At 42.0% G+C, this 26,669-nt stretch overlaps 1 protein-coding gene across 1 annotated transcript; it reads left to right on the forward strand.

Moving 5' to 3' along the window:
• Positions 1-21,552: 21,552 nt before the first annotated feature.
• LOC125597238 lies at positions 21,553-23,438 on the forward strand. Its single transcript, XM_048772010.1, has 2 exons — positions 21,553-23,139; positions 23,385-23,438. Exon 1 carries the CDS (start codon positions 22,362-22,364, stop codon positions 23,130-23,132), a length of 771 nt encoding a protein of 256 aa, XP_048627967.1. The 5' UTR covers positions 21,553-22,361; the 3' UTR covers positions 23,133-23,139; positions 23,385-23,438.
• The last annotated feature ends 3,231 nt before the right edge of the window (positions 23,439-26,669 follow it).

Here is a 26,669-nt window from a genome sequence, read left to right on the forward strand (position 1 = left end):
AGGGGGAGATTGAAGACAGCAAACCTTATCAGGATCCTAAACTCTATAGAAAACTAGTTGGCAAATTGATTTATCTCACTATAACTAGACCTGACATTTGTTTTGCTGTGAATCAGGTGAGTCAACACATGCAAGTACCTAAGGAACATCATTGGCGCATGGTGGAGAGGATCTTGATGTATCTCAACGGCTCACCTGATCAAGGAGTATGGATGGGCTGCAATGGAAGCACTGAAGTGGTGGGATACTGTGATGCGGATTGGGCTGGTGATAGAGCAGACAGGAGATCAACCACAGGCTATTGCACATTCATTGGAGGCAACTTGGTGACTTGGAAGAGTAAGAAGCAGAAGGTGGTGTCTTGCTCAAGTGCAGAAGCTGAGTATAGAGCTATGCTGAAGCTCACCAACGAGTTAGTATGGATCAAAGGCATCTTGAAGCATTTGGAGATTGATCAAGCCACGCCAATGACCATGCATTGTGACAACCAAGCAGCTATCCACATTGCCTCCAACTCGGTGTTCCATGAGAGAACCAAGCACATTGAAGTTGATTGCCACAAGGTGAGGCAGATGATCATCTTAGGAGTCATCTTGCCATGCTACACAAGAAGTGAAGATCAGTTAGCGGATGTGTTCACCAAGGCTGCAAGACAGAAGACAATGGAGTCCATTCACATACGGTTGGGCCTCATTGATCTTGGGAAGAGAAGGAGCTGATCCCCTTGGCTGTGAGGTCTTTACTCTTTTTCCCTTATCAAGGTTTTATCCCAATGGGTTTTCCTTGGTAAGGTTTTTAATGAGGAAGATCTCATAGCTATCCAAGCTTAGGCTTTCACAAAGCTAAGCTTGAGGGGGAGTGTTGAGTTGAGTTGATTATATTGGTATGGAGAGAAGAGGAGTTGAAGAGGAGAAGAGATGGAGAAGCTTAGGGGGTTTGGGTGTGAATGGTACGGACGTCCGTACAAGGCCGTACATGGCCGTACCGTCCGTACCAAAGGTCTCGACCAAAACTTACCCAACTCGACCAAGTGAAACGGTAACAAGGAGTGTTACCTTGGGGACTTAAGGAGAAGGGATCAGACCGTTGAGTGGATAAGGGAAGAGCGTGCCAGGCTGGAACAGGCTGTAAAGAGGCAAAGCGTGTGAGCCTTACCATCCAATCATCCGGAAAGCAACCTTGACTCTACATGCTTCAATAGTGCCCATTTCACCTCTTGTAAACCCTAATGCTTTCTATATAAATATGTAACCTCACTCATTAATAAGATCAATCAGTTCGAGTCTCTCTAATCTCTTAGACTATGGTTTTCTCTTAGACTCTAAACGGCTCTTTCTAGTCTCTTAATCTTTCACAAACTTCTCTTAATCACTTCCTAAACACTCTCTTTATTCTAATCACTCTAAAGATCTCTTAATCTCATATTTGGGAATAGGACAGCTTCTTCGTCAATCCAATCAAACCAGGATGAATCACTTTGTAAGAAGCTTGATTTGGATACAGAAAATGGTGGGGAAACACCAGGAAGTTGAATAAATCTAATAGGAGTTGGGATGAAGAAGTTATTCCACTTTCTAATCAGGTGATTCCAGTTTCCCAGTTTGGGAATAGGAAAGCTTCTTCGTCGTTCCAATCAAACCAGGATGAATCACTTTGTAAGAAGCTTGATTTGGATACATAAAGGGTTGGAGAAACACCAGGAAGTTGAATAAATCTCATAGGAGTTGGGATGAAGAAGTTATCCCACTTTCAAATCAGGTGATTCAAGTTTCCCAGTTTGGGAATAGGACAGCTTCTTCGTCAATCCAATCAAACCAGGATGAATCACTTTGTAAGAAGCTTGATTTTGATACATAAAATGGTGGGGAAACAACAGGAAGTTGAATAAATCTCATAGGAGTTGGGATGAAGAAGTTATCCCACTTTCTAATTAGGTGATTCCAGTTTCTCAGTTTGGGAATAGGACAGCTTCTTCGTCGTTCCAATCAAACCAGGATGAATCACTTTGTAAGAAACTTGATTTTGATACATAAAGTGTTGTAGAAACACCAGGAAGTTGAATAAATCTCATAGGAGTTGGGATGAAGAAGTTATCCCACTTTCAAATCAGGTGATTCCAGTTTCCCAGTTTGGGAATAAGACAGCTTCTTCGTCAATCCAATCAAACCAGGATGAATCACTTTGTAAGAAGCTTGATTTGGATACATAAAATGGTGGGGAAACACCAGGAAGTTGAATAAATCTAATAGGAGTTGGGATGAAGAAGTTATCCCACTTTCTAATCAGGTGATTCCAGTTTCCGAGTTTGGGAATATGACAGCTTCTTCGTCGTTCCAATCAAACCAGGATGAATCACTTTGTAAGAAGCTTGATTTGGATACATAAAGGGTTGGAGAAACACCAGAAAGTTGAATAAATCTAATAGGAGTTGGAATGAAGAAGTTATCCCACTTTCTAATCAGGTGATTCCACTTTCTCAGTTTGGGAATAGAACAGCTTCTTCGTCGTTCCAATCAAACCAGGATGAATCACTTTGTAAGAAGCTTGATTTTGATACATAAAGTGTTGGAGAAACACCAGGAAGTTGAATAAATCTCATAGGAGTTGGGATGAAGAAGTTATCCCACTTTCTAATCAGGTGATTCCAGTTTCTCAGTTTGGGAATAGGACAGCTTCTTCATCGTTCCAATCAAACCAGGATGAATCACTTTGTAAGAAGCTTGATTTGGATACATAAAGTGTTGTAGAAACACCAGGAAGTTGAATAAATCTAATAGGAGTTGGAATGAAGAAGTTATCCCACTTTCTAATCAGGTGATTCCAGTTTCTCAGTTTGGGAATAGAACAGCTTCTTCGTCGTTCCAATCAAACCAGGATGAATCACTTTGTAAGAAGCTTGATTTTGATACATAAAGTGTTGTAGAAACACCAGGAAGTTGAATAAATCTCATAGGAGTTGGGATGAACAACTTATCCCACTTTCAAATCAGGTGATTCCAGTTTCCCAGTTTGGGAATAGGACAGCTTCTTCGTCAATCCAATCAAACCAGGATGAATCACTTTGTAAGAAGCTTGATTTGGATACATAAAATGGTGGTGAAACACCAGGAAGTTGAATAAATCTAATAGGAGTTGGGATGAAGAAGTTATCCCACTTTCTAATCAGGTGATTCCAGTTTCCCAGTTTGGGAATATGACAGCTTCTTCGTCGTTCCAATCAAACCAGGATGAATCACTTTGTAAGAAGCTTGATTTGGATACATAAAGGGTTGGAGAAACACCAGGAAGTTGAATAAATCTAATAGGAGTTGGAATGAAGAAGTTATCCCACTTTCTAATTGAGATTTTAGAGATTTAAGAAGGTATTGAGAGATTAAGAAAGATTAAAGAGAAGTTTAGTGAAAGATTTAAACGAGTATCATAGTTTGAGAGTGATTAAGAGACTTTGAGATTTAAACTAGAGAGAGAGTAGAGAAAGAGTGATTCAATCTCGTTAATCATTAATCTGATGAGGTTACAACTTATATAGTATGAGAGCTTAGGGTTTACAAGGTTTAAAGATAAGCTAAAGCATGTGTAGTCAACTAAGAGAGGAGCGCATATCATAAAGCATCCAATGAGCTTCTTCCTGCGTGTGAAGCATCTTGGATCTTTGACTAGGATGCTGACAGTCTGTCACAGCCTGGCACAGCCTGTCAGATGCGCTCCTCAAGCTCTCTCAACGGTCTGATCCAAGTAGAGCATGGTAGAAGGTAAGAATGATCCGTTTACTCCCTCTTTGGTTAAACGGTCATGGTAACTTCTTCTTTACCTTGTACGGTCACATTGTTCGGCCTGTCCGTACACTCACATCCCTAACTTCATCCTCAAGCCTCTAACCTTCTCTAGCTTCATATCTCATAGTTGCATCACCTCATTTCAACACTCCCCCTCAAGCTTAACCATGTGGAACAAGTTAAGCTTGGAAGGACCATGAGATCTTCCTCATTAAAAACCTTACCAAAGAAAACCCATTTGGGACAAAACTTTGATAAGGGAAAAAGAGTAAAGACCTCATGATCAGGGGACTATTCTATGGGTGGAAGATCAATGAGTCCTAACCTGATGTGTATGGACTCCATTGTCTTTTGTCTTGCTGCCTTGGTGAATACATCCGCTAACTGATCCTCACTCCTTGTATAGCATGGCAAGATTACTCCCAAAACGATCATCTGCCTCACCTTGTGGCAGTCTACTTCAATGTGCTTGGTTCTCTCATGGAACACTGAGTTGGATGCAATGTGTATAGCTGCTTGGTTGTCGCAATGCATAGTCATTGGTGTAGCTTGCTCTATCTCCAAGTGTTTCAAGATCCCTTTGATCCACACCAACTCATTTGTTAGCTTCAGCATTGCCCTATACTCAGCTTCAGCACTTGAACAAGATACAACTTTCTGCTTCTTGCTCTTCCATGTCACAAGATTACCTCCAATGAATGTACAATAGCCGGTAGTTGATCTTCTGTCTGCTCTATCTCCTGCCCAATCAGCATCACAATAGCCCACTACTTCAGTACTCTTGTTGCATCCCATCCAAACTCCAAGGCCTGATGTACCGTTCAGATACAAGAGGAGTCTCTCCACCATTCGCCAATGATGCTCCTTTGGGACTTGCATATGCTGGCTCACTTGATTCACAGCAAAGCATATATCCGGACGTGTGATGGTAAGGTAGATGAGCTTCCCTACTAGCTTCCTGTATAGCTTTGGATCATGAAAGACCTTGCTATCTTCAATCTCCCCCTCACGTGGAACCTTGTATCCATCTTCAAGAGGCATCCTTGCTGTCTTATCTCCTTGTATACCTGCATCTTTCAAAAGATCAAGTGTATACTTCCTTTGGGAAATGAACAATCCTTCCTTAGATCTACACAACTCAATTCCAAGGAAGTATTTCATTTCTCCTAAGTCTTTAATTTCAAATACAGATTTTAAAAACTCCTTGGTGGCTTTTATCCCAGCCTTATCACTACCTGTTATAATGATATCATCAACATACACAAGTAGACAAATGATACCTGAGGGTGAAGTACGTGTGAAGAGAGTATGATCCAATTCTGATTTCTTGAATCCACGCCAATTTAAAGTAGTGCTCAGCTTGTTGTACCATGCTCTAGGAGATTGTTTCAACCCATAGATAGCCTTCTTGAGTCTCAACACATTTCCAGGTTTCACAAGATGCCCTAGGCCTGGTGGTGGATGCATATACACTTCATCTTCTAGCTCTCCTTGAAGAAAGGCATTCTTCACATTCATCTGCCAAAGCTCCCACTCAAGATTCACAGCCAGAGATAATACAATTCTTATTGTATGGAGCTTAGCAACCGGAGCAAAGGTGTCAATGTAGTCTTCCCCATATGTTTGAGTGTATCCTCTAGCCACCAGTCTTGTCTTCTTTCTCTCAATAGTCCCATCAGGCTTGTACTTGATAGTGAATATCCACTTGCTAGTTACTGCCTTCTTTCTTTTTGGCAGTTCACTTTCAAACCAAGTATCATTCTTTATCATGGCATTAGCTTCATCACCTACTGATTCCTTCCAGTCTTCATGTAGCATTGCATCTTCATATGATCTAGGCACATAGCTTCCATCTAAGCTGATCATAAATGCGCAATGCTCTTCTGGATAGCACGCAAAGGAGCACACAGCTTGAGAGGGATGCTCCACAGCTTGGGCATTGTAGTACACTCTTGTGTTTACCCAGTTGGAAGCATCTCTCTTTAACCGTGTGCTTCTCCTCAATGTAACTACTACATTCTCTTCCACCGCTTCCTCTGGTATCTGGCTTTCTTCACTAGCTTCCTGACCTCCATGTTGATCACTTCCCCTTGAGTCATCTTCACTTTGAACATGAGAGTCTGCGCTTTGTTGTTGATTTTCGGCTTCACTTGTTCCTTGAACTTCAGTATCAGCAGATTCACTTCCCCCTTCATGTTCTAAGTGAGATGATTCTTCAACTCTAACAGGTGGTGTTTCTTGGCGTTTGTGTTGATCTGGTGACACTCCAATACCAAGTCCTTGCAAAATGTTTCTCAAGCTTGCAGCCCTGTCTGATGGTTGGGATAGATCTTCAAGTTCTTCCCAATTCTTCCCATCATAATATCCCTTATCTTCAAAGAACTTCACCTCCCTTGATACCAATACTCTTCTGGTATTTGGATCAAAGCATTTGTATCCCTTTTGGAATGTAGAGTATCCAATCATCATAGCCTTGGTACTCTTCTCTTCTAGCTTGTTCTGCATTTCCCCGGGTACTAGCACATAACACACACACCCAAAGATCCTCAAGTGTTCCAGCACTGGCTTACTCTTGTTAAGAACCTCAAAGGGGGACTGATCATTGAGAATCTTGGTTGGTGTCCTGTTGATTAGGTAGCTTCCGGTCATCACTGCATCACTCCAATGCCTCTTAGGCACACTTGTATAGAACATCATTGATCTCGACACCTCCATGAGGTGTCTATTCTTCCTTTCAGCCACTCCATTTTGCTGGGGTGTATAAGGACAGCTCGTCTGATGAAGTATTCCATGGCTAGCTAGATGTTCTTTGAATGCATGACTTGTATACTCCCCACCATTATCTGACCTGAAAATCTTAATCTTGGCATTATAGTGGTTAGTAACATAGTTTTGAAAGTTTTTAAATGCATCAAAAACTCTATCCTTTGTTTTAATGAGTGTTAACCAGGTGTATTTAGATTTTTCATCAATGAAGGTGACATAATACTTGTAATTATCCCTAGATAAACAAGGTGCAGTCCAAACATCAGAGTGGATTAAGTCAAAACACTTCTCATAAACAGTAACTGATCTTTGAAACACACTCTTACAATGTTTTCCCAAAATACAAGCTTCACAATCATTATTTTTAAACATGACACCTGGTAACATTATGCTTAAGGCCCTAACATGTGGATGTCCTAGCCTAGCATGCCACAAAGCATCCTTACTTAAAGAAACCGAGCTAAACGAAAAACAAGAACTAGAGATAGGAGAGAGATCTTCAAGCATGTAAAGGTCTCCCTTAGTTGCTCCTTGGCCAATCAACTTACTGCTCTTAATATCCTGAAACTTCACATCATTAGGACTAAAAATAACATTGCAATCAAGATCAGTAGTGCATCTCTTGACAGATAACAAGTTTGAAGTAAATTCAGGCATGTAGAATGCATTAGACTCTTTATTAAACATTTTCAACCTACCAATGCCTCTAATAGGAATTCTATCTCCATTAGCAATCATGACATGACCTTGGGTAGGTTCTATATCCGTAATCAACTTGTTATCACTAATCATGTGATGAGATGCACCAGAATCAATAATCAAAGGTTTATGTATATCCTTAGCTAGATGACTTCTAGGATGATCATTGTTATTTTTTAAGTTCTCAAGTACTCCTAAGAGTTTATTAGCAATGCTATGTTCAGTTTTGCCAATCAAGGGACTCTCTAGTATGTCTAGTAACCTATCAGTTCTACGAGACATAGTATGAGCAGCAAAAGAATAACCAAGAGTATTGGGTCTTAGTTTGTTACCAGACTCTTTAAGAGCTTTGATGAGTGCATCTATGTCTGACTTCCTGATCACCTCATGCTCTAGGTTCTTTCCTCCTGAGTGGTGAGAAGAGAGAGCTCGCCCTTCACTCTCATTCACTTGTGAGGATGTACCAGCCCCGGATGCACTGCCACTGCTTGTCTCGGTGGACATGTGAGCTCTGGCTTCTCTCTCCTTGTTGAATTTGCTTGGCTTGAGGTGAGGGTGAAGTATCCAGCATTGGCTCTTCTTATGGCCTGGCTTCTTGCAATGATCACAGTTCCCTTCAAAGCGGTCACCATACTTCCTTCCATCATTCTTGTAACCCGCCTTGTTTGCTTGCACATCCTCAGCCTGATGAGCCATAGGTAGCTCCCCCTTTCCTCCAAACAAGCCTAGAGAGCCTTCCTCCTTCTGCAGTTGAGAGCACACCTCCTCCATTGTTGGTAGGCTTGGCGATCTCAGCATGTGCTTTATGACATCCTGGTAGCACACGTCTAAGGTCATCAACAACCCAAACACTTGATCCTGCTCTCTCCTCTCCATGATGATCTCTTGATCATTGGTGCTTGGGCGCAGGTTATCCAGCTCAGACCAAAGAGCTCTGAACTTCCCAATGTGTTTAGTAAGCTCCACACCACCTTGCATCAAGGAGGTGATGGCTTTCTTCAACTCAAACACACGGTTAAGGTTTGAGACATCTCCAAATGTCTTCTGGAGCGTCTCCCATAGGTGCTTAGGTGTCTCACAGAAGATGTAGGCTTCAAGCAAAGGGACTTCAATAGAACTGTGTAGTACGGACAGCACCATCAGATCTTCTTGAACCCATTTCTTCTTCACTTCAGCTTCAGTGAGTACTTTTCCACCCTCAGCTTCCTCATTCCCTTTGGCCACTGGCTCTGGACCATCATCCGTGATGTGGTTCCACAACCCTAGCCTCCCAATAGCAGTCTTCACCAGCCGAGACCACAACAAGTAGTTTCCTACACCTTTTAAGGCAACCGGAACCGTAACAAGCTTACTGTAGTTTCCTTCCATCTTCCCTTTGCCTCTAGTTACTTCTAGTCTTCAATCTTGTACTTCAGTTGAGCTTCTACCACACCAGATCTTCAAGAACACACGGGACCAAAGAACCAAGGATAAGACACTTCAACACACTGACAAGACTTCTCGGAAGTATCAAGAACAAACGCAAGAACACAAAGAAGGAATGAGTAAGAATCACACAAAGGAACTAAGATCTCTCAATACCAAAGCCAACCTGGCTCTGATACCATGAGATTTTAGAGATTTAAGAAGGTATTGAGAGATTAAGAAAGATTAAAGAGAAGTTTAGTGAAAGATTTAAACGAGTATCATAGTTTGAGAGTGATTAAGAGACTTTGAGATTTAAACTAGAGAGAGAGTAGAGAAAGAGTGATTCAATCTCGTTAATCATTAATCTGATGAGGTTACAACTTATATAGTATGAGAGCTTAGGGTTTACAAGGTTTAAAGATAAGCTAAAGCATGTGTAGTTAACTAAGAGAGGAGCGCATATCATAAAGCATCCAATGAGCTTCTTCCTGCGTGTGAAGCATCTTGGATCTTTGACTAGGATGCTGACAGTCTGTCACAGCCTGGCACAGCCTGTCAGATGCGCTCCTCAAGCTCTCTCAACGGTCTGATCCAAGTAGAGCATGGTAGAAGGTAAGAATGATCCGTTTACTCCCTCTTTGGTTAAACGGTCAGGGTAACTTCTTCTTTACCTTGTACGGTCACATTGTACGGCCTGTCCGTACACTCACATCCCTAACTTCATCCTCAAGCCTCTAACCTTCTCTAGCTTCATATCTCATAGTTGCATCACCTCATTTCAACACTAATCAGGTGATTCCATTTTCTCAGTTTGGGAATAGAACAGCTTCTTCGTCGTTCCAATCAAACCAGGATGAATCACTTTGTAAGAAGCTTGATTTTGATACATAAAGTGTTGGAGAAACACCAGGAAGTTGAATAAATCTCATAGGAGTTGGGATGAAGAAGTTATCCCACTTTCAAATCAGGTGATTCCAGTTTCCCAGTTTGGGAATAGGACAGGTTCTTCATCGTTCCAATCAAACCAGGATGAATCACTTTGTAAGAAGCTTGATTTGGATACATAAAATGGTGGAGAAACACCAAGAGTTGAATAAATCTCATACGAGTTGGGATGAAGAAGTTATCCCACTTTCTAATCAGGTGATTCCAGTTTCCCAGTTTGGGAATAGGACAGCTTCTTCGTCGTTCCAATCAAACCAGGATGAATCACTTTGTAAGAAGCTTGATTTGGATACATAAAGGGTTGGAGAAACACCAGGAAGTTGAATAAATCTAATAGGAGATGGAATGAAGAAGTTATCCCACTTTCTAATCAGGTGATTCCAGTTTCTCAGTTTGGGAATAGAACAGCTTCTTCGTCGTTCCAATCAAACCAGGATAAATCACTTTGTAAGAAGCTTGATTTGGATACATAAAGTGTTGGAGAAACACCAGGAAGTTGAATAAATCTCATAGGAGTTGGGATGAAGAAGTTATCCCACTTTCAAATCAGGTGATTCCAGTTTCCCAGTTTGGGAATAGGACAGCTTCTTCGTCAATCCAATCAAACCAGAATGAATCACTTTGTAAGAAGCTTGATTTTGATACATAAAATGGTGGGGAAACACCAGGAAGTTGAATAAATCTCATAGGAGTTGGGATGAAGAAGTTATCCCACTTTCAAATCAGGTGATTCCAGTTTCCCAGTTTGGGAATAGGACAGCTTCTTCGTCAATCCAATCAAACAAGAATGAATCACTTTGTAAGAAGCTTGATTTTGATACATAAAATGGTGGGGAAACACCAGGAAGTTGAATAAATCTCATAGGAGTTGGGATGAAGAAGTTATCCCACTTTCTAATCAGGTGATTCCAGTTTCTCAGTTTGGGAATAGGACAGCTTCTTCATCGTTCCAATCAAACCAGGATGAATCACTTTGTAAGAAGCTTGATTTGGATACATAAAGTGTTGTAGAAACACCAGGAAGTTGAATAAATCTAATAGGAGTTGGAATGAAGAAGTTATCCCACTTTCTAATCAGGTGATTCCAGTTTCTCAGTTTGGGAATAGAACAGCTTCTTCGTCGTTCCAATCAAACCAGGATGAATCACTTTGTAAGAAGCTTGATTTGGATACATAAAGGGTTGGAGAAACACCAGGAAGTTGAATAAATCTCATAGGAGTTGGGATGAAGAAGTTATCCCACTTTCAAATCAGGTGATTCCAGTTTCCCAGTTTGGGAATAGGACAGCTTCTTCGTCAATCCAATCAAACCAGGATGAATCACTTTGTAAGAAGCTTGATTTGGATACATAAAATGGTGGGGAAACACCAGGAAGTTGAATAAATCTAATAGGAGTTGGGATGAAGAAGTTATCCCACTTTCTAATCAGGTGATTCCAGTTTCCCAGTTTGGGAATAGGAAAGCTTCTTCGTCGTTCCAATCAAACCAGGATGAATCACTTTGTAAGAAGCTTGATTTGGATACATAAAGGGTTGGAGAAACACCAGGAAGTTGAATAAATCTCATAGGAGTTGGGATGAAGAAGTTATCCCACTTTCAAATCAGGTGATTCCAGTTTCCCAGTTTGGGAATAGGACAGCTTCTTCGTCAATCCAATCAAACCAGGATGAATCACTTTGTAAGAAGCTTGATTTTGATACATAAAATGGTGGGGAAACACCAGGAAGTTGAATAAATCTCATAGGAGTTGGGATGAAGAAGTTATCCCACTTTCTAATCAGGTGATTCCAGTTTCCCAGTTTGGGAATAGGACAGCTTCTTCGTCGTTCCAATCAAACCAGGATGAATCACTTTGTAAGAAGCTTGATTTGGATACATAAAGGGTTGGAGAAACACCAGGAAGTTGAATAAATCTAATAGGAGTTGGAATGAAGAAGTTATCCCACTTTCTAATCAGGTGATTCAAGTTTCTCAGTTTGGGAATAGAACAGCTTCTTCGTCGTTCCAATCAAACCAGGATGAATCACTTTGTAAGAAGCTTGATTTGGATACATAAAGTGTTGGAGAAACACCAGGAAGTTGAATAAATCTCATAGGTGTTGGGATGAAGAAGTTATCCCACTTTCAAATCAGGTGATTCCAGTTTCCCAGTTTGGAAATAGGACAGCTTCTTCGTCAATCCAATCAAACCAGAATGAATCACTTTGTAAGAAGCTTGATTTTGATACATAAAATGGTGGGGAAACACCAGGAAGTTGAATAAATCTCATAGGAGTTGGGATGAAGAAGTTATCCCACTTTCAAATCAGGTGATTCCAGTTTCCCAGTTTGGGAATAGGACAGCTTCTTCGTCAATCCAATCAAACCAGAATGAATCACTTTGTAAGAAGCTTGATTTTGATACATAAAATGGTGGGGAAACACCAGGAAGTTGAATAAATCTCATAGGAGTTGGGATGAAGAAGTTATCCCACTTTCAAATCAGGTGATTCCAGTTTCCCAGTTTGGGAATAGGACAGCTTCTTCGTCAATCCAATCAAACAAGAATGAATCACTTTGTAAGAAGCTTGATTTTGATACATAAAATGGTGGGGAAACACCAGGAAGTTGAATAAATCTCATAGGAGTTGGGATGAAGAAGTTATCCCACTTTCTAATCAGGTGATTCCAGTTTCTCAGTTTGGGAATAGGACAGCTTCTTCATCGTTCCAATCAAACCAGGATGAATCACTTTGTAAGAAGCTTGATTTGGATACATAAAGTGTTGTAGAAACACCAGGAAGTTGAATAAATCTAATAGAAGTTGGAATGAAGAAGTTATCCCACTTTCTAATCAGGTGATTCCAGTTTCTCAATTTGGGAATAGAACAGCTTCTTCGTCGTTCCAATCAAACCAGGATGAATCACTTTGTAAGAAGCTTGATTTGGATACATAAAGGGTTGGAGAAACACCAGGAAGTTGAATAAATCTCATAGGAGTTGGGATGAAGAAGTTATCCCACTTTCAAATCAGGTGATTCAAGTTTCCCAGTTTGGGAATAGGACAGCTTCTTCGTCAATCCAATCAAACCAGGATGAATCACTTTGTAAGAAGCTTGATTTGGATACATAAAATGGTGGGGAAACACCAGGAAGTTGAATAAATCTAATAGGAGTTGGGATGAAGAAGTTATCCCACTTTCTAATCAGGTGATTCCAGTTTCCCAGTTTGGGAATAGGAAAGCTTCTTCGTCGTTCCAATCAAACCAGGATGAATCACTTTGTAAGAAGCTTGATTTGGATACATAAAGGGTTGGAGAAACACCAGGAAGTTGAATAAATCTCATAGGAGTTGGGATGAAGAAGTTATCCCTATGAACTTTAGAGAATCTGAGTTTGATATAAGGAAAGAAAGGGATTAGAGAAGTTTAGAGATGATTTAGAACGAGTTTAGCTAAGAGTTTAGTGTAGAATCATGATTGAGAGTCTTTGAATCTAAGAAAGTGTTTTTGTGTCAAGAACTGTCTGATTATCATTAATGAAGAGATTACAAATATATAGGAGAAGATACAAGGGTTTTCCTCAAAGGTAAAGTAAGCAAAGCATGTGAAGTCAAGGATGGGATAAGCGCCTAATTCAAACTAAGCCAATGGGAGACTCCACATGTGTGGGATGAATGGATAAGGTTGCTTTCCCTTTCCAGCGGTATACAGCCTGTCAAGCCGCGGCCTTATCCTTCTCTCAACGGTCTGATCAAGTGCTGGTAACTCTCCATAGTTACCATCACCCTTTTCACAAGTAACCATCCTGAATAGTGAAGAGTGTTACCCAAGACTTGTACGGCCACTCCTCATGTACGGAGTGTACGGATTGTACGGACTAAGCCTCCTCAATTCCTTCCTTCCTAATGCTTCACTACTTCATACCCTTTCCTCCCATTCATTACTCATCACTCCATTTCATGATCTCATCTCAAAATGATCTCATCTCAACACTCCCCCTCAAGCTTAGCTTTGTGAAAGTCTAAGCTTGGATAGCCATGAGATCTTCCTCATTAAAAACCTTACCAAAGAAAACCCATTGGGACAAAACTTTGATAAGGGAAAAAGAGTAAAGACCTCATAGCTAAGGGGCTTAGCTCCTTCTCGTGAGATCAATGAGTCCTAGCCGGCTATGAATGGACTCAATTGTCTTCTGCCTTGCTGCCTTTGTGAACACATCTGCTAGCTGATCTTCACTTCTTGTGTAACATGGTAAGATGACTCCAAGAAGTATCATCTGCCTCACCTTGTGACAATCTACCTCAATGTGCTTGGTTCTCTCATGGAAGACTGAGTTGGTGGCAATGTGTATAGCAGCCTGGTTGTCGCAATGCATTGTCATTGGAGTGGATTGAGTAATCTCCAAGTGCTTCAGTATCCCTTTGATCCACACAAGCTCATTAGTCAGCTTCAGCATAGCTCGGTATTCAGCTTCAGCACTTGAGCATGAGACCACCTTCTGCTTCTTACTCTTCCAAGTTACCAAGTTCCCTCCAATGAATGTGCAGTAGCCAGTTGTGGACCTTCTATCTGCTCTATCTCCTGCCCAATCCGCATCACAGTAGCCCACAACTTCAGTACTCCCATTACACCCCATCCACACTCCTTGATCCGCTGAGCCATTGAGATACATCAAGATCCGGTTCACCATTCCCCAATGATGTTCTTTTGGAACTTGCATATGCTGGCTTACCTGGTTCACAGCAAAACAAATATCAGGACGTGTGATGGTTAGGTATATAAGCTTACCCACTAGCTTTCTATAAAGCTTTGCATCCTTGAATGGTGGACTGTCTTCAATCTCCCCCTCACGTGGAACCTTGTATCCATCTTCCAAGGGAGTCTTGGCCGTCTTTCCATCAAGCTTACCTGCATCTTTCAACAGATCAAGTGTATACTTTCTTTGGGATAGAAACAACCCTTCCTTGGATCTACATATCTCAATCCCAAGGAAGTATTTCATCTCTCCCAAGTCTTTAATCTCAAAAACAGATTTAAGAAAATCTTTGGTGGCTTGTATCTCTTCTTTATCACTACCTGTTATAATGATGTCATCTACATATACAAGTAGAACGACAATACCTGAAGGTGTGTTGAGTGTGAAGAGAGTATGATCAAGCTCTGACTTCCTAAAGCCTCTTCCATTCAGAGTTGTGCTCAACTTGTTGTACCATGCCCTTGGTGATTGTTTCAGACCATAGATAGCTTTCTTTAGTCTGAGAACATTCCCTTTCTTCACCAAGTGCTCTAGACCAGGAGGAGGTAACATATACACTTCATCTTCTAGTTCTCCTTGAAGGAATGCATTCTTTACATCCATTTGCCACAAGCCCCACTCAAGATTTACCGCAAGTGATAGGACAATCCTGATGGTATGTAGCTTAGCAACTGGTGCAAATGTGTCTATATAATCCTCTCCATATGTTTGAGTAAATCCTCTTGCAACCAACCGAGTCTTCTTTCTATCAATCTGTCCATTTGCTAGGTACTTGATTGTGAAGATCCATCTACTAGACACTGCTCTCTTCCCTTTAGGTAACTCACTCTCATACCAAGTGTCATTCTTGATCATTGCATTGGATTCAGCTCCTACTGATTCCCTCCATTCCTTGTCCTTCATGGCTTCCTCATATGACTTCGGTACATGGCTCTCATCTAAGCTTACCATAAAGGCACAATGTTCTTCTGGATAATGAGCAAAGGAACACACAGCTTGAGAGGGATGTTCCACAGCCTGGGCATTGTAGTACACTCTCGTGTTTACCCAGTTGGAACTATCCTTTCTCACTCTGGTGCTTCTTCTCAATGGCTGCACGGCCGGCTCTGGTTCAGGTTCAGTTGTAGTTGCATTAGTTTCCTCCTCTTGATCTTGGCTCGGTACCTCCCTATCTTCCTGTATCATACTTTGATCATGATCACCTGAGCCTTCTTGATCGTGGCTTTCAACATGTACTTCAGCCGGTTCAGGTGTTGTTTCCCCCCCATGATCTAAGTTTGATGCCTCGGTAGGTTGTGTGTTTGTTGTGCTGCGTCTTTCCTTCGGATCCTGGGTAGTATGTATCCCAAGCCCCTCTAGAATGCTTCTAAGGCTGGCCGCTCTATCTGACTCTCTTGTCAATTCTAGCAACTCATCTTGATTCTTTTCCTCATAGAACCCCTTAGCTTCAATGAACTTCACATCTCTAGAGACTAGAACCCTTCTAGTAGTAGGATCATAGCACTTGTAACCCTTTTGAGTAGTAGAGTAGCCAACAAACATAGCTCTTGTGCTGGTTGCTTCAAGCTTGTTTCTCAACTCCTTTGGCCTCAGAACAAAGCATAGACATCCAAAGATTCGCATATGCTCCAATGATGGCTTGTACTTGTTCAAGGCTTCAAAAGGGGACTGATCATGTAGAATCTTAGTTGGGATCCGGTTGATTAGATAACAAGATGTAGCCACAGCATCACTCCAAAACCTCTTAGGGACATTTGCTTGAAACATCATTGACCTTGCCACCTCCATGAGATGCCTATTCTTTCTCTCAGCCACTCCATTTTGCTGAGGAGTATAGGGACAACTCGTTTGGTGTAGTATCCCATGTTGAGCTAGATGTTGCTTGAAGGCTTGACCAGTGTATTCCCCACCATTATCTGATCTCAAAATTTTAATCTTGGCATTGTAATGGTTAGTCACATAGTTTTGAAAATTTTTAAAAGCTTCAAGCACCCTATCTTTGGTTTGAATAAGTGTTATCCAGGTGTATTTCGATTTTTCATCTATGAATGTGACAAAGTATTTAAAACTATCCCTAGACAAGCAAGGAGCAGTCCAAACATCAGAGTGAATTAAATCAAAGCACTTGTCATAAACAGTAGATGAAATGGGAAAAACAGTTTTACAATGCTTGCCTAAGATGCAAGCTTCACAATCCTTATTTTCAAATACCACACCTGGTAACATTAAGTTTAAAGCCCTAACATGGGGATGACCTAGTCTAGCATGCCACAATGCATTTTTATTCATCATAGAAGCAGAAGTAAATGAGCACAAGTAATCAGAAACAGGAGCTAGTTCTTCAAGTAAATATAAATCTCCCTTGGTAACTCCTTTTCCAATCAATTGGCTGCTCTCAATATCCTGAAACTTCACATCATTAGGACTGAATATAACATTGCAATTAAGATCTGTAGTGCATTTCTTTACAGATAATAGATTTGATGTGAAGTCAGGCATGTAAAATGCTTTAGATTCTTTATCAAACAATTTTAGCTTGCCAATTCCTCTAATTGGGATTTTATCTCCATTTGCAATCATGACATGTCCATTTGTAGGTTCAATGTCTCTAATCAAACTAGTATCACTAATCATGTGATGAGATGCTCCTGAATCAACTACCAATGGTTTAAACAGATTGTGTGCAATATGAGACTGTCCTAGTATGCTAGTAGGTTTATAAGCAATGCTTGAGTGATCAGGTTCTCTAGCAATACTATACGGTTCATATGATGCACCAAAAGAGTAACCAAGAGTACCAAGTGTGTTACCATTCTCCTTTAGCATTTTGATGAGGGAGTCAAGGTCTGATCTCCTCAGGTACTCGTTCTCACGGTTGTTCTGAAGGCTTGGTTGAGCTGTGTAAGTCACCAGGGCCTTGCTATCTCCAGGCTCACGTGTCCCGCCCTCTCCAGCTTGGCCTGAGCTCCCAGCAACACTTGAACTTCCCGGCTCACTTCCAGCATACGAGACATTGGCTCTCCCATCTTTCTCTCTTGAGAACTTGGCCGGCTTCAGATGAGGATGCAAGATCCAGCACTGGTTCTTCTTGTGACCTTGTCTCTTGCAATGATCACAATTTCCCGTGAACTTCTTTGCATCATACTGGTTAGAGCTTGCACGGTTTGCTTGCGGAACCTCAGCTTGGTTTGCAAGAGTGATCTCCCCTTTCCCTCCAAAGAGACCAATAGACCCTTCCTCCTTCTGAACTTGCGCACACACGTCCTCAAGATCAGGTAACTTTCCGGACCTCAGAATGTGTTTGATGAGGCTGTTGTAGCTTGGATTCAACGTGAGCAACAACCCAAACACCTTATCCTGCTCGCGTCTCTCAGCCAGCTCATCTAGGTTGGTTGTGCCTGGCCTCAGCATCTCCAGTTCAGACCACAAAGCTCTGAACCTCCCAAGATGCTTAGTGAACTCCATGTCCTCCTGTGTCAAGCTGTTGATAGCACGTTTCACTTCAAACACACGGCTCAAGTTTGAGATGTTACCATAAACCTTCTTTAGCGTGTCCCAAAGATCCTTTGCTGTCTCACAGTAGCTGTATGCCTCCAGGATAGACACTTCAAGAGACCGTTGGAGTATGGACATCACCAGCTGATCATCCTGCTCCCACTTCTCCTCATCGCACTCGACAACCTCCTTGTCGCCTTCATAAGTAATGAGCTTTGGGGCTTCACTCTGTGTGATGTGTCCCCATAAACCCTTACTCCCCACTGCAGTCTTCACCAAACGAGACCACAAAAGATAGTTACCCCCCTTGAGAGTAACCGGAACCACAGCTTTGTTGCTTTCCATTTCAGACCCACTCGGATGAACGAAATGCAACTCAAGTGTTCTTAGTACTCAAACCCAGATTATGATGAACCTGGCTCTGATACCATATGAACTTTAGAGAATCTGAGTTTGATATAAGGAAAGAAAGGGATTAGAGAAGTTTAGAGATGATTTAGAACGAGTTTAGCTAAGAGTTTAGTGTAGAATCATGATTGAGAGTCTTTGAATCTAAGAAAGTGTTTTTGTGTCAAGAACTGTCTGATTATCATTAATGAAGAGATTACAAATATATAGGAGAAGATACAAGGGTTTTCCTCAAAGGTAAAGTAAGAGCATGTGAAGTCAAGGATGGGATAAGCGCCTAATTCAAACTAAGCCAATGGGAGACTCCACATGTGTGGGATGAATGGATAAGAATGCTTTCCCTTTCCAGCGGTATACAGCCTGTCAAGCCGCGGCCTTATCCTTCTCTCAACGGTCTGATCAAGTGCTGGTAACTCTCCATAGTTACCATCACCCTTTTCACAAGTAACCATCCTGAATAGTGAAGAGTGTTACCCAAGACTTGTACGGCCACTCCTCATGTACGGAGTGTACGGATTGTACGGACTAAGCCTCCTCAATTCCTTCCTTCCTAATGCTTCACTACTTCATACCCTTTCCTCCCATTCATTACTCATCACTCCATTTCATGATCTCATCTCAAAATGATCTCATCTCAACAATCCCACTTTCAAATCAGGTGATTCCAGTTTCCCAGTTTGGGAATAGGACAGCTTCTTCGTCAATCCAATCAAACCAGGATGAATCACTTTGTAAGAAGCTTGATTTTGATACATAAAATGGTGGGGAAACACCAGGAAGTTGAATAAATCTCATAGGAGTTGGGATGAAGAAGTTATCCCACTTTCTAATCAGGTGATTCCAGTTTCCCAGTTTGGGAATAGGACAGCTTCTTCGTCGTTCCAATCAAACCAGGATGAATCACTTTGTAAGAAGCTTGATTTGGATACATAAAGGGTTGGAGAAACACCAGGAAGTTGAATAAATCTAATAGGAGTTGGAATGAAGAAGTTATCCCACTTTCTAATCAGGTGATTCAAGTTTCTCAGTTTGGGAATAGAACAGATTCTTCGTCGTTCCAATCAAACCAGGATGAATCACTTTGTAAGAAGCTTGATTTGGATACATAAAGTGTTGGAGAAACACCAGGAAGTTGAATAAATCTCATAGGTGTTGGGATGAAGAAGTTATCCCACTTTCAAATCAGGTGATTCCAGTTTCCCAGTTTGGGAATAGGACAGCTTCTTCGTCAATCCAATCAAACCAGAATGAATCACTTTGTAAGAAGCTTGATTTTGATACATAAAATGGTGGGGAAACACCAGGAAGTTGAATAAATCTCATAGGAGTTGGGATGAAGAAGTTATCCCACTTTCTAATCAGGTGATTCCAGTTTCTCAGTTTGGGAATAGGACAGCTTCTTCGTCGTTCCAATCAAACCAGGATGAATCACTTTGTAAGAAGCTTGATTTGGATACATAAAGTGTTGTAGAAACACCAGGAAGTTGAATAAATCTAATAGGAGTTGGAATGAAGAAGTTATCCCACTTTCTAATCAGGTGATTCCAGTTTCTCAGTTTGGGAATAGAACATCTTCTTCGTCGTTCCAATCAAACCAGGATGAATCACTTTGTAAGAAGCTTGATTTGGATACATAAAGGGTTGGAGAAACACCAGGAAGTTGAATAAATCTCATAGGAGTTGGGATGAAGAAGTTATCCCACTTTCAAATCAGGTGATTCCAGTTTCCCAGTTTGGGAATAGGACAGCTTCTTCGTCAATCCAATCAAACCAGGATGAATCACTTTGTAAGAAGCTTGATTTTGATACATAAAATGGTGGGGAAACACCAGGAAGTTGAATAAATCTCATAGGAGTTGGGATGAAGAAGTTATCCCACTTTCTAATCAGGTGATTCCAGTTTCCCAGTTTGGGAATAGGACAGCTTCTTCGTCGTTCCAATCAGACCAGGATGAATCACTTTGCAAGAAGCTTGATTTGGATACATAAAGGGTTGGAGAAACACCAGGAAGTTGAATAAATCTAATAGGAGTTGGAATGAAGAAGTTATCCCACTTTCTAATCAGGTGATTCCAGTTTCTCAGTTTGGGAATAGAACAGCTTCTTCGTCGTTCCAATCAAACCAGGATGAATCACTTTGTAAGTATGAGATTAAGAGATCCTTAGAGTAACTAGAATGTAAGTGAGAGTTTAGGTGAAGTTTAGAAAGAGATTATGAAAGATTAAGTAACTTGAGAGCCGTTTAGTGTCTAAGAGAGAACCATAGTGACTAAGAGATTAATGAGACTCAAACTGCTTAATCTTTATTAGTGTTGATGAGTTACAATATATAGGAGAGCTACTAGGGTTTACAAATCGCAAAGGTAAGGAGAAAGCATGTGAAGTCAAGGTAAAGGATTCTAATCAACCACTAGCAAGCACCACACGCTTATGGCATCTTGGACTAAAGGTGCTTTAGCTTTCCAGCCTGTCCCAGCCTGGCAATGCGCGTCCCTTATCCCTTCAACGGTCTGATCCTTCTCCACTTGAGTAACTCTTCCATAGTTACCATTTCACTTGTGCAAGGTAAGTTTTGGTCGAGGCTTGGATGGTACGGACTGTACGGCTTGTACGGCCTTGTACGGACGTCCGTACCATGCTCTCCCTAAACTCCCTTAAGCTTCCTCATCTCCTTTCCTCTTCAACTCCTTAGCTCTTCATACATATACTCAGCTCAACTCAACACTCCCCCTCAAGCTTAGCTTTGTATAAGTCTAAGCTTGGACAGCCATGAGATCTTTCTCATTAAAAACCTCACCAAGGAAAACCCATTGGGACAAAACCTTGATGAGGGAAAAAGAGTAAAGATCTCATAGCTAAGGGGATCAGCTCCTTCTCTTCCCAAGATCAATGAGGCCCAACCTGATGTGAATGGACTCCATTTTCTTCTGTCTTGCAGCCTTGGTGAACACATCCGCCAACTGATCTTCACTCCTTGTGTAGCATGGCAAGATGACTCCTAAGGTGATCATCTGCCTCACCTTGTGACAATCAACTTCAATGTGCTTGTTTCTTTCATGGAACACCGAGTTGGAGGCAATGTGGATGGCGGCTTGGTTGTCACAATGCATGGTCATTGGCGTGGCTTGATCAATCTCCAAGTGCTTCAAGATGCCTTTGATCCACACTAACTCATTGGTGAGCTTCAGCATAGCTCTATACTCAGCTTCTGCACTTGAGCAAGACACTACCTTCTGCTTCTTACTCTTCCAAGTCACCAAGTTGCCTCCAATGAATGTGCTGTTGAGATGAGCTGAGGAATATGAGGAGAGTTGTTCAGGGTTGAAGAGGTTGAGTAGAGGAGAAGGATTGGTCTTAGGGAGAACCGTCCGTACAGGTCCGTACCATGGCCGTACGGCCGTACAGACGGTATCGACCATGCGGTAAAGAAGTGTTACCGCAGGAAGAAGTTACTCGACCAGATCACGTTTTACCTCAACCAAAGAAGGCATATGACCGTTGGTGGGAAGAGGAGGAGCGTCTCTACAGGCTGGCACAAGCTGGATGGATAAGCTTCACTTTTAGAATAGTGACCACGCGTGTGGAGAGGCTCATTGGTCCGGTTTAAAGTAAAGGCTTCCTTAGCTTTGACCTCACATGCTTAGCCTCTCCATAAACCCTAGTATCACACTCCTATATATTGTAAACACTCTCTCATGGATTATACATAATCTCCCCATTTCTTTCACAATCTCTCCTAAACTTCTCTTAATCTCTTAACAAATCTCTCTTAATCTCTCAATACCTACTCTACTCTCTAAAATCTCATGGTATCAGAGCCAGGTTGGCTTTGGTATTGAGAGATCCTTGTTCCTTTCTTTACATTTGCGAGTTTGTTCTTGTGTGATAAAGAAGAGGAGATGGAGACGACCAACTTTAGCAAACTGGTAACGGTTCCGGTTGCACTGAAAGGAGGCTCGAACTACTTGATGTGGTCTCAGTTGGTGAGGACAACCATTGGAAGGCTAGGGCTGTGGAACCACATCACAGATGATGGCCCGGAGCCAGTGGCCAAAGAAGATGAAGAAGAAGGCGACGGGAAGACTCTTGCGGTAGCTGAAGCAAAGAGATGAGTCCAAGAGAATTTGATGGTGCTGTCTGTGCTCCATGCCTCTCTGGAGCTCCCCATCCTTGAAGCTTACGTGCACTTTGAGACTCCTAAGCGCCTTTGGGACATGCTCCATAAGAGGTATGGAAACAAGTCCAACATAAGTCGTGTGTTTGATCTGAAGCAAACCATCAGCGTCTTGAGGCAAGATGGAGAAGATCTCACCAAGCACATGGGGAAGTTTGGAGCTTTGTGGTCCGAACTTGAGAGTCTTAGACCCAACACAACTGATGAGGAATCGCTCATTGAGAGGAGAGAGCAAGATCAGGTGTTTGGGCTATTGATGACTCTAGATGAAAGCTACCAGGATGTGATTAAACATATCCTGAGATCACCTGCTCTCCCATCCATGGAGGAGGTATGCGCACAACTTCAGAAGGAGGAAGGCTCTCTTGGGTTGTTTGGAGGCAAGAAGGGAATGTCAACGGCTCATAAAGCGGAAGAGGCGCAAGCAAACAAGGCAGCGTACCGTGGAGATGGAAGGAAGTATGAGAAGTATGAGGGAAGCTGTGAGCATTGCAAGCGGCAGGGGCATAAGAAGAACCAGTGCTGGATTCTACATCCACACCTCAGGCCGAGCAAGTTCAACAAGGATAGAGAAGCTAAGGCTCACCTTTCTGCTGAAGCAAGTGGTGCTGGCTCATCAGGGGCTAGTCCAAATGTCAAGGCGGGTGAAAGTGAAGGCAGAGCTCTAACTTCTCAGGAGGTGATCACCAAGGCTGACTTTGAGGCATTCATCCGAGCCCTCTAGGAGTCTGGTGCATCTCATCACATGATTAGTGATAACAGTCTGATAAAAGACATAGAACCTGCACATGGTCATGTTATGATTGCAAATGGAGATAGGATTCCCATTAGAGGCATTGGTAAACTGAACTTGTTTAATAAGGATTCAAAAGCATTTTTCATGCCTGATTTTACCTCTAATCTCTTATCAGTTAAGAAATGCACTACTGATCTTCAATGCAATGTTATTTTCAGTCCTAATGATGTTAAGTTTCAGGATATTAAGAGCAGTAAGTTGATTGGGCAAGGAGCAACCAAGGGGGATCTTTACATGATTGAAGACCTTGCACCTATTTCTAGTTCTTGTTTCTCGTTTAGTTCTGTTTCTTCCTTAAGTACTGATGCTCTGTGGCATGCTAGGCTAGGCCATCCACATGTTAGGGCTTTAAGCATTATGTTACTATGTGTCATGTTTAAAAATAATGATTGTGAGGCTTGTATTTTGGGTAAACACTGTAAGACTGTTTTTCAAAGATCATCTACTCTTTATGCAAACTGCTTTGATTTAATTCACTCTGATGTTTGGACTGCACCTTGCTTATCTAGGGATGATTACAAGTATTATGTCACATTCATTGATGAAAAATCCAAATACACCTGGTTAACATTGATTAAAACTAAAGATAGGGTCCTTGATGCATTTAAAAATTTTCAAGCCTATGTGACTAACCAATATCATGCCAAGATTAAGATTTTCAGGTCTGATAATGGTGGGGAGTATACTGGGCATGCATTTCGTGATCACCTTGCTCAACATGGGATTCTTCACCAGACTAGCTGTCCATACACTCCACAGCAGAATGGAGTTGCTGAAAGGAAGAACAGACATCTCATGGAGGTGTCCCGGTCCATGATGCTCCACAAAGGGGTTCCCAAGAGGTATTGGAGTGATGCTGTGATGACTGCGTGCTATCTGATCAACAGGATACCAACCAGGATCTTAGCAGATCAATCTCCATTTGAGGTACTTAACAAGAGCAGGCCAGTCTTGGATCACCTGAGGACTTTTGGATGCGTGTGTTATGTTCTGGTTCCAGACGAGCAGAGAAACAAACTAGAAGCAAAGAGCACCAAGGCTATGATGATTGGGTATTCCACTTCACAGAAGGGATACAAATGCTATGATCCTACAGCTAGGAGAGTCCTAGTGTCAAGGGATGTCAGATTCATGGAAGACAAAGGATACTATGATGAGCAGACATGGGAAGACTTGGAGGATCTATCCCAGCCATCAGAAAGAGCTGCTTGCTTGAGAAACATTCTAGAGGGACTCGGCATTGGAGTGTCCCAGGATCAGAGTAGGCGTCCAGAACCTACTCCAGCTGCAGCAGAAGAACCATCCTACTTTGCACATGAGGGGGGAAGTGAATCAGTATCTGAACTAGAGGACCAAGGCTTAGAAGAGGCCGGTGAGCTAGGAAACAGAGGAACTGATTCTCCTGTCCAAAGTGGAGAAGGATCAGCAAGGGAAGAACTGAATGAAAGTCAGAATGAAGAAGATCAGAGACAAGGAGAGGCTAGAGCTGAAGCTGAAGAACAGACTGAAGCAGTGACTCCACAAGTAGAAGAACAGACTGAAGCAGTGACTCCACAAGTAGAAGTTCCTCCATTGAGAAGAAGTACACGGGTGAGAAAGGATCCTTCAAGTTGGATCAACACACGAGTATACTATAATGCTCAAGCTGTTGAACACCCTTCTCAAGCCATGTGCTCATTTGCTGAGTACCCTGAAGAACACTGTGCATTTATGGTAAGCTTGGATGAGAGTTATGTTCCAAGAAGCTATGAAGAGGCTATGTTGATTCAGGAATGGAGGGATTCAGTCAATGATGAAGCAGATGCCATGATCAAGAATGATACATGGTATGAGAGTGAACTACCTAAAGGGAAGAGAGCTGTGTCATGCAAGTGGATCTTCACTATTAAGTATCTACCCAATGGGAAGATAGACAGGTGCAAGACAAGGCTGGTGGCAAGAGGTTTTACTCAGACCTATGGAGAAGACTACATTGATACATTTGCTCCAGTTGCAAAGCTCCACACCATTCGAATAGTCCTATCAGTGGCTACTAACCTTGGGTGGGATCTTTGGCAAATGGATGTGAAGAATGCATTTCTCCAAGGAGAGTTAGAAGATGAAGTTTACATGCTACCACCTCCGGGCCTAGAAGGGATGGTGAAACCAGGGAATGTGCTGAGATTGAAGAAGGCCATCTATGGGTTAAAGCAATCACCAAGGGCATGGTATCACAAGCTGAGCACAACACTAAATGGAAGAGGTTTCAGGAAATCAGAGCTTGATCACACTCTCTTCACTCTTACTACACCTGCAGGCATTGTTGTGCTTCTTGTATATGTGGATGACATAGTTATCACAGACAGTGATAAGGTGGGAATCAAGGAGACCAAGGAGTTTCTGAAATCTGTGTTTGACATCAAAGACTTAGGAGAAATGAAGTACTTCCTTGGAATTGAGCTGTGCAGATCAGAAGAAGGGTTGTTCATCTCACAAAGGAAGTATGTCTTGGATCTGTTGAAGGATGCTGGTGCGTATGGAGGAAAGACAGCCAAGATGCCCATGGAGGATGGGTATAAAGCTCCACGTGAGGGGGAGCTAGAAGATAGTAAGGCATTTCATGATCCAAAGCTATACAGGAAGCTTGTGGGGAAGCTGATCTATCTAACCATCACTAGGCCAGACATCTGTTTTGCTGTGAACCAAGTGAGTCAGCATATGCAAGCTCCAAGAGAGTATCACTGGCGCATGGTAGAAAGAGTTCTCATGTATCTGAATGGAACTCAAGGGCTTGGTATATGGATGGGTTGTAACGGGAGCACTGAAGCAGTGGGATATTGTGATGCAGATTGGGCTGGAGACAGAACAGATAGAAGATCTACAACCGGCTATTGCACATTCATTGGTGGAAACATGGTTACTTGGAAGAGTAAGAAGCAGAAGGTGGTGTCATGCTCTAGTGCCGAGGCTGAGTATAGAGCAATGCTAAAGCTCACAAATGAGTTGGTATGGATTAAAGGAATACTGAAGCACTTGGAGATTGAGCAAGCAACACCAATGACCATGCATTGTGACAATCAAGCAGCTATTCACATAGCCACAAACTCGGTGTTCCATGAAAGAACCAAGCATATTGAAGTGGACTGTCATAAAGTGAGGCAGATGATAGTCTTGGGAGTGATACTGCCGTGCTACACAAGGAGTGAGGATCAGTTGGCAGATGTATTCACTAAGGCGGCTAGGCAAAAGACAATGGAGTCAATTCACATAAGGTTGGGACTCCTTGATCTTTCACCTAAAGGCTGATCTATACACTCTCCTGATCATGAGGTCCTTACTCTTTTTCCCTCATCAGAGTTTTGTCCCAATGGGTTTTCTTTGATGAGGTTTTTAATGAGGGGGAGCTCATGATCATTCGAAGCTTGACTTGTTCCACATGGTCAAGCTTGAGGGGGAGTGTTGAGATGAGCTGAGGAATATGAGGAG

The sequence above is a fragment of the Brassica napus genome, unplaced genomic scaffold, assembly GCF_020379485.1.
Source record: "Brassica napus cultivar Da-Ae unplaced genomic scaffold, Da-Ae ScsIHWf_1403;HRSCAF=1985, whole genome shotgun sequence".
NCBI lineage: Eukaryota > Viridiplantae > Streptophyta > Magnoliopsida > Brassicales > Brassicaceae > Brassica > Brassica napus.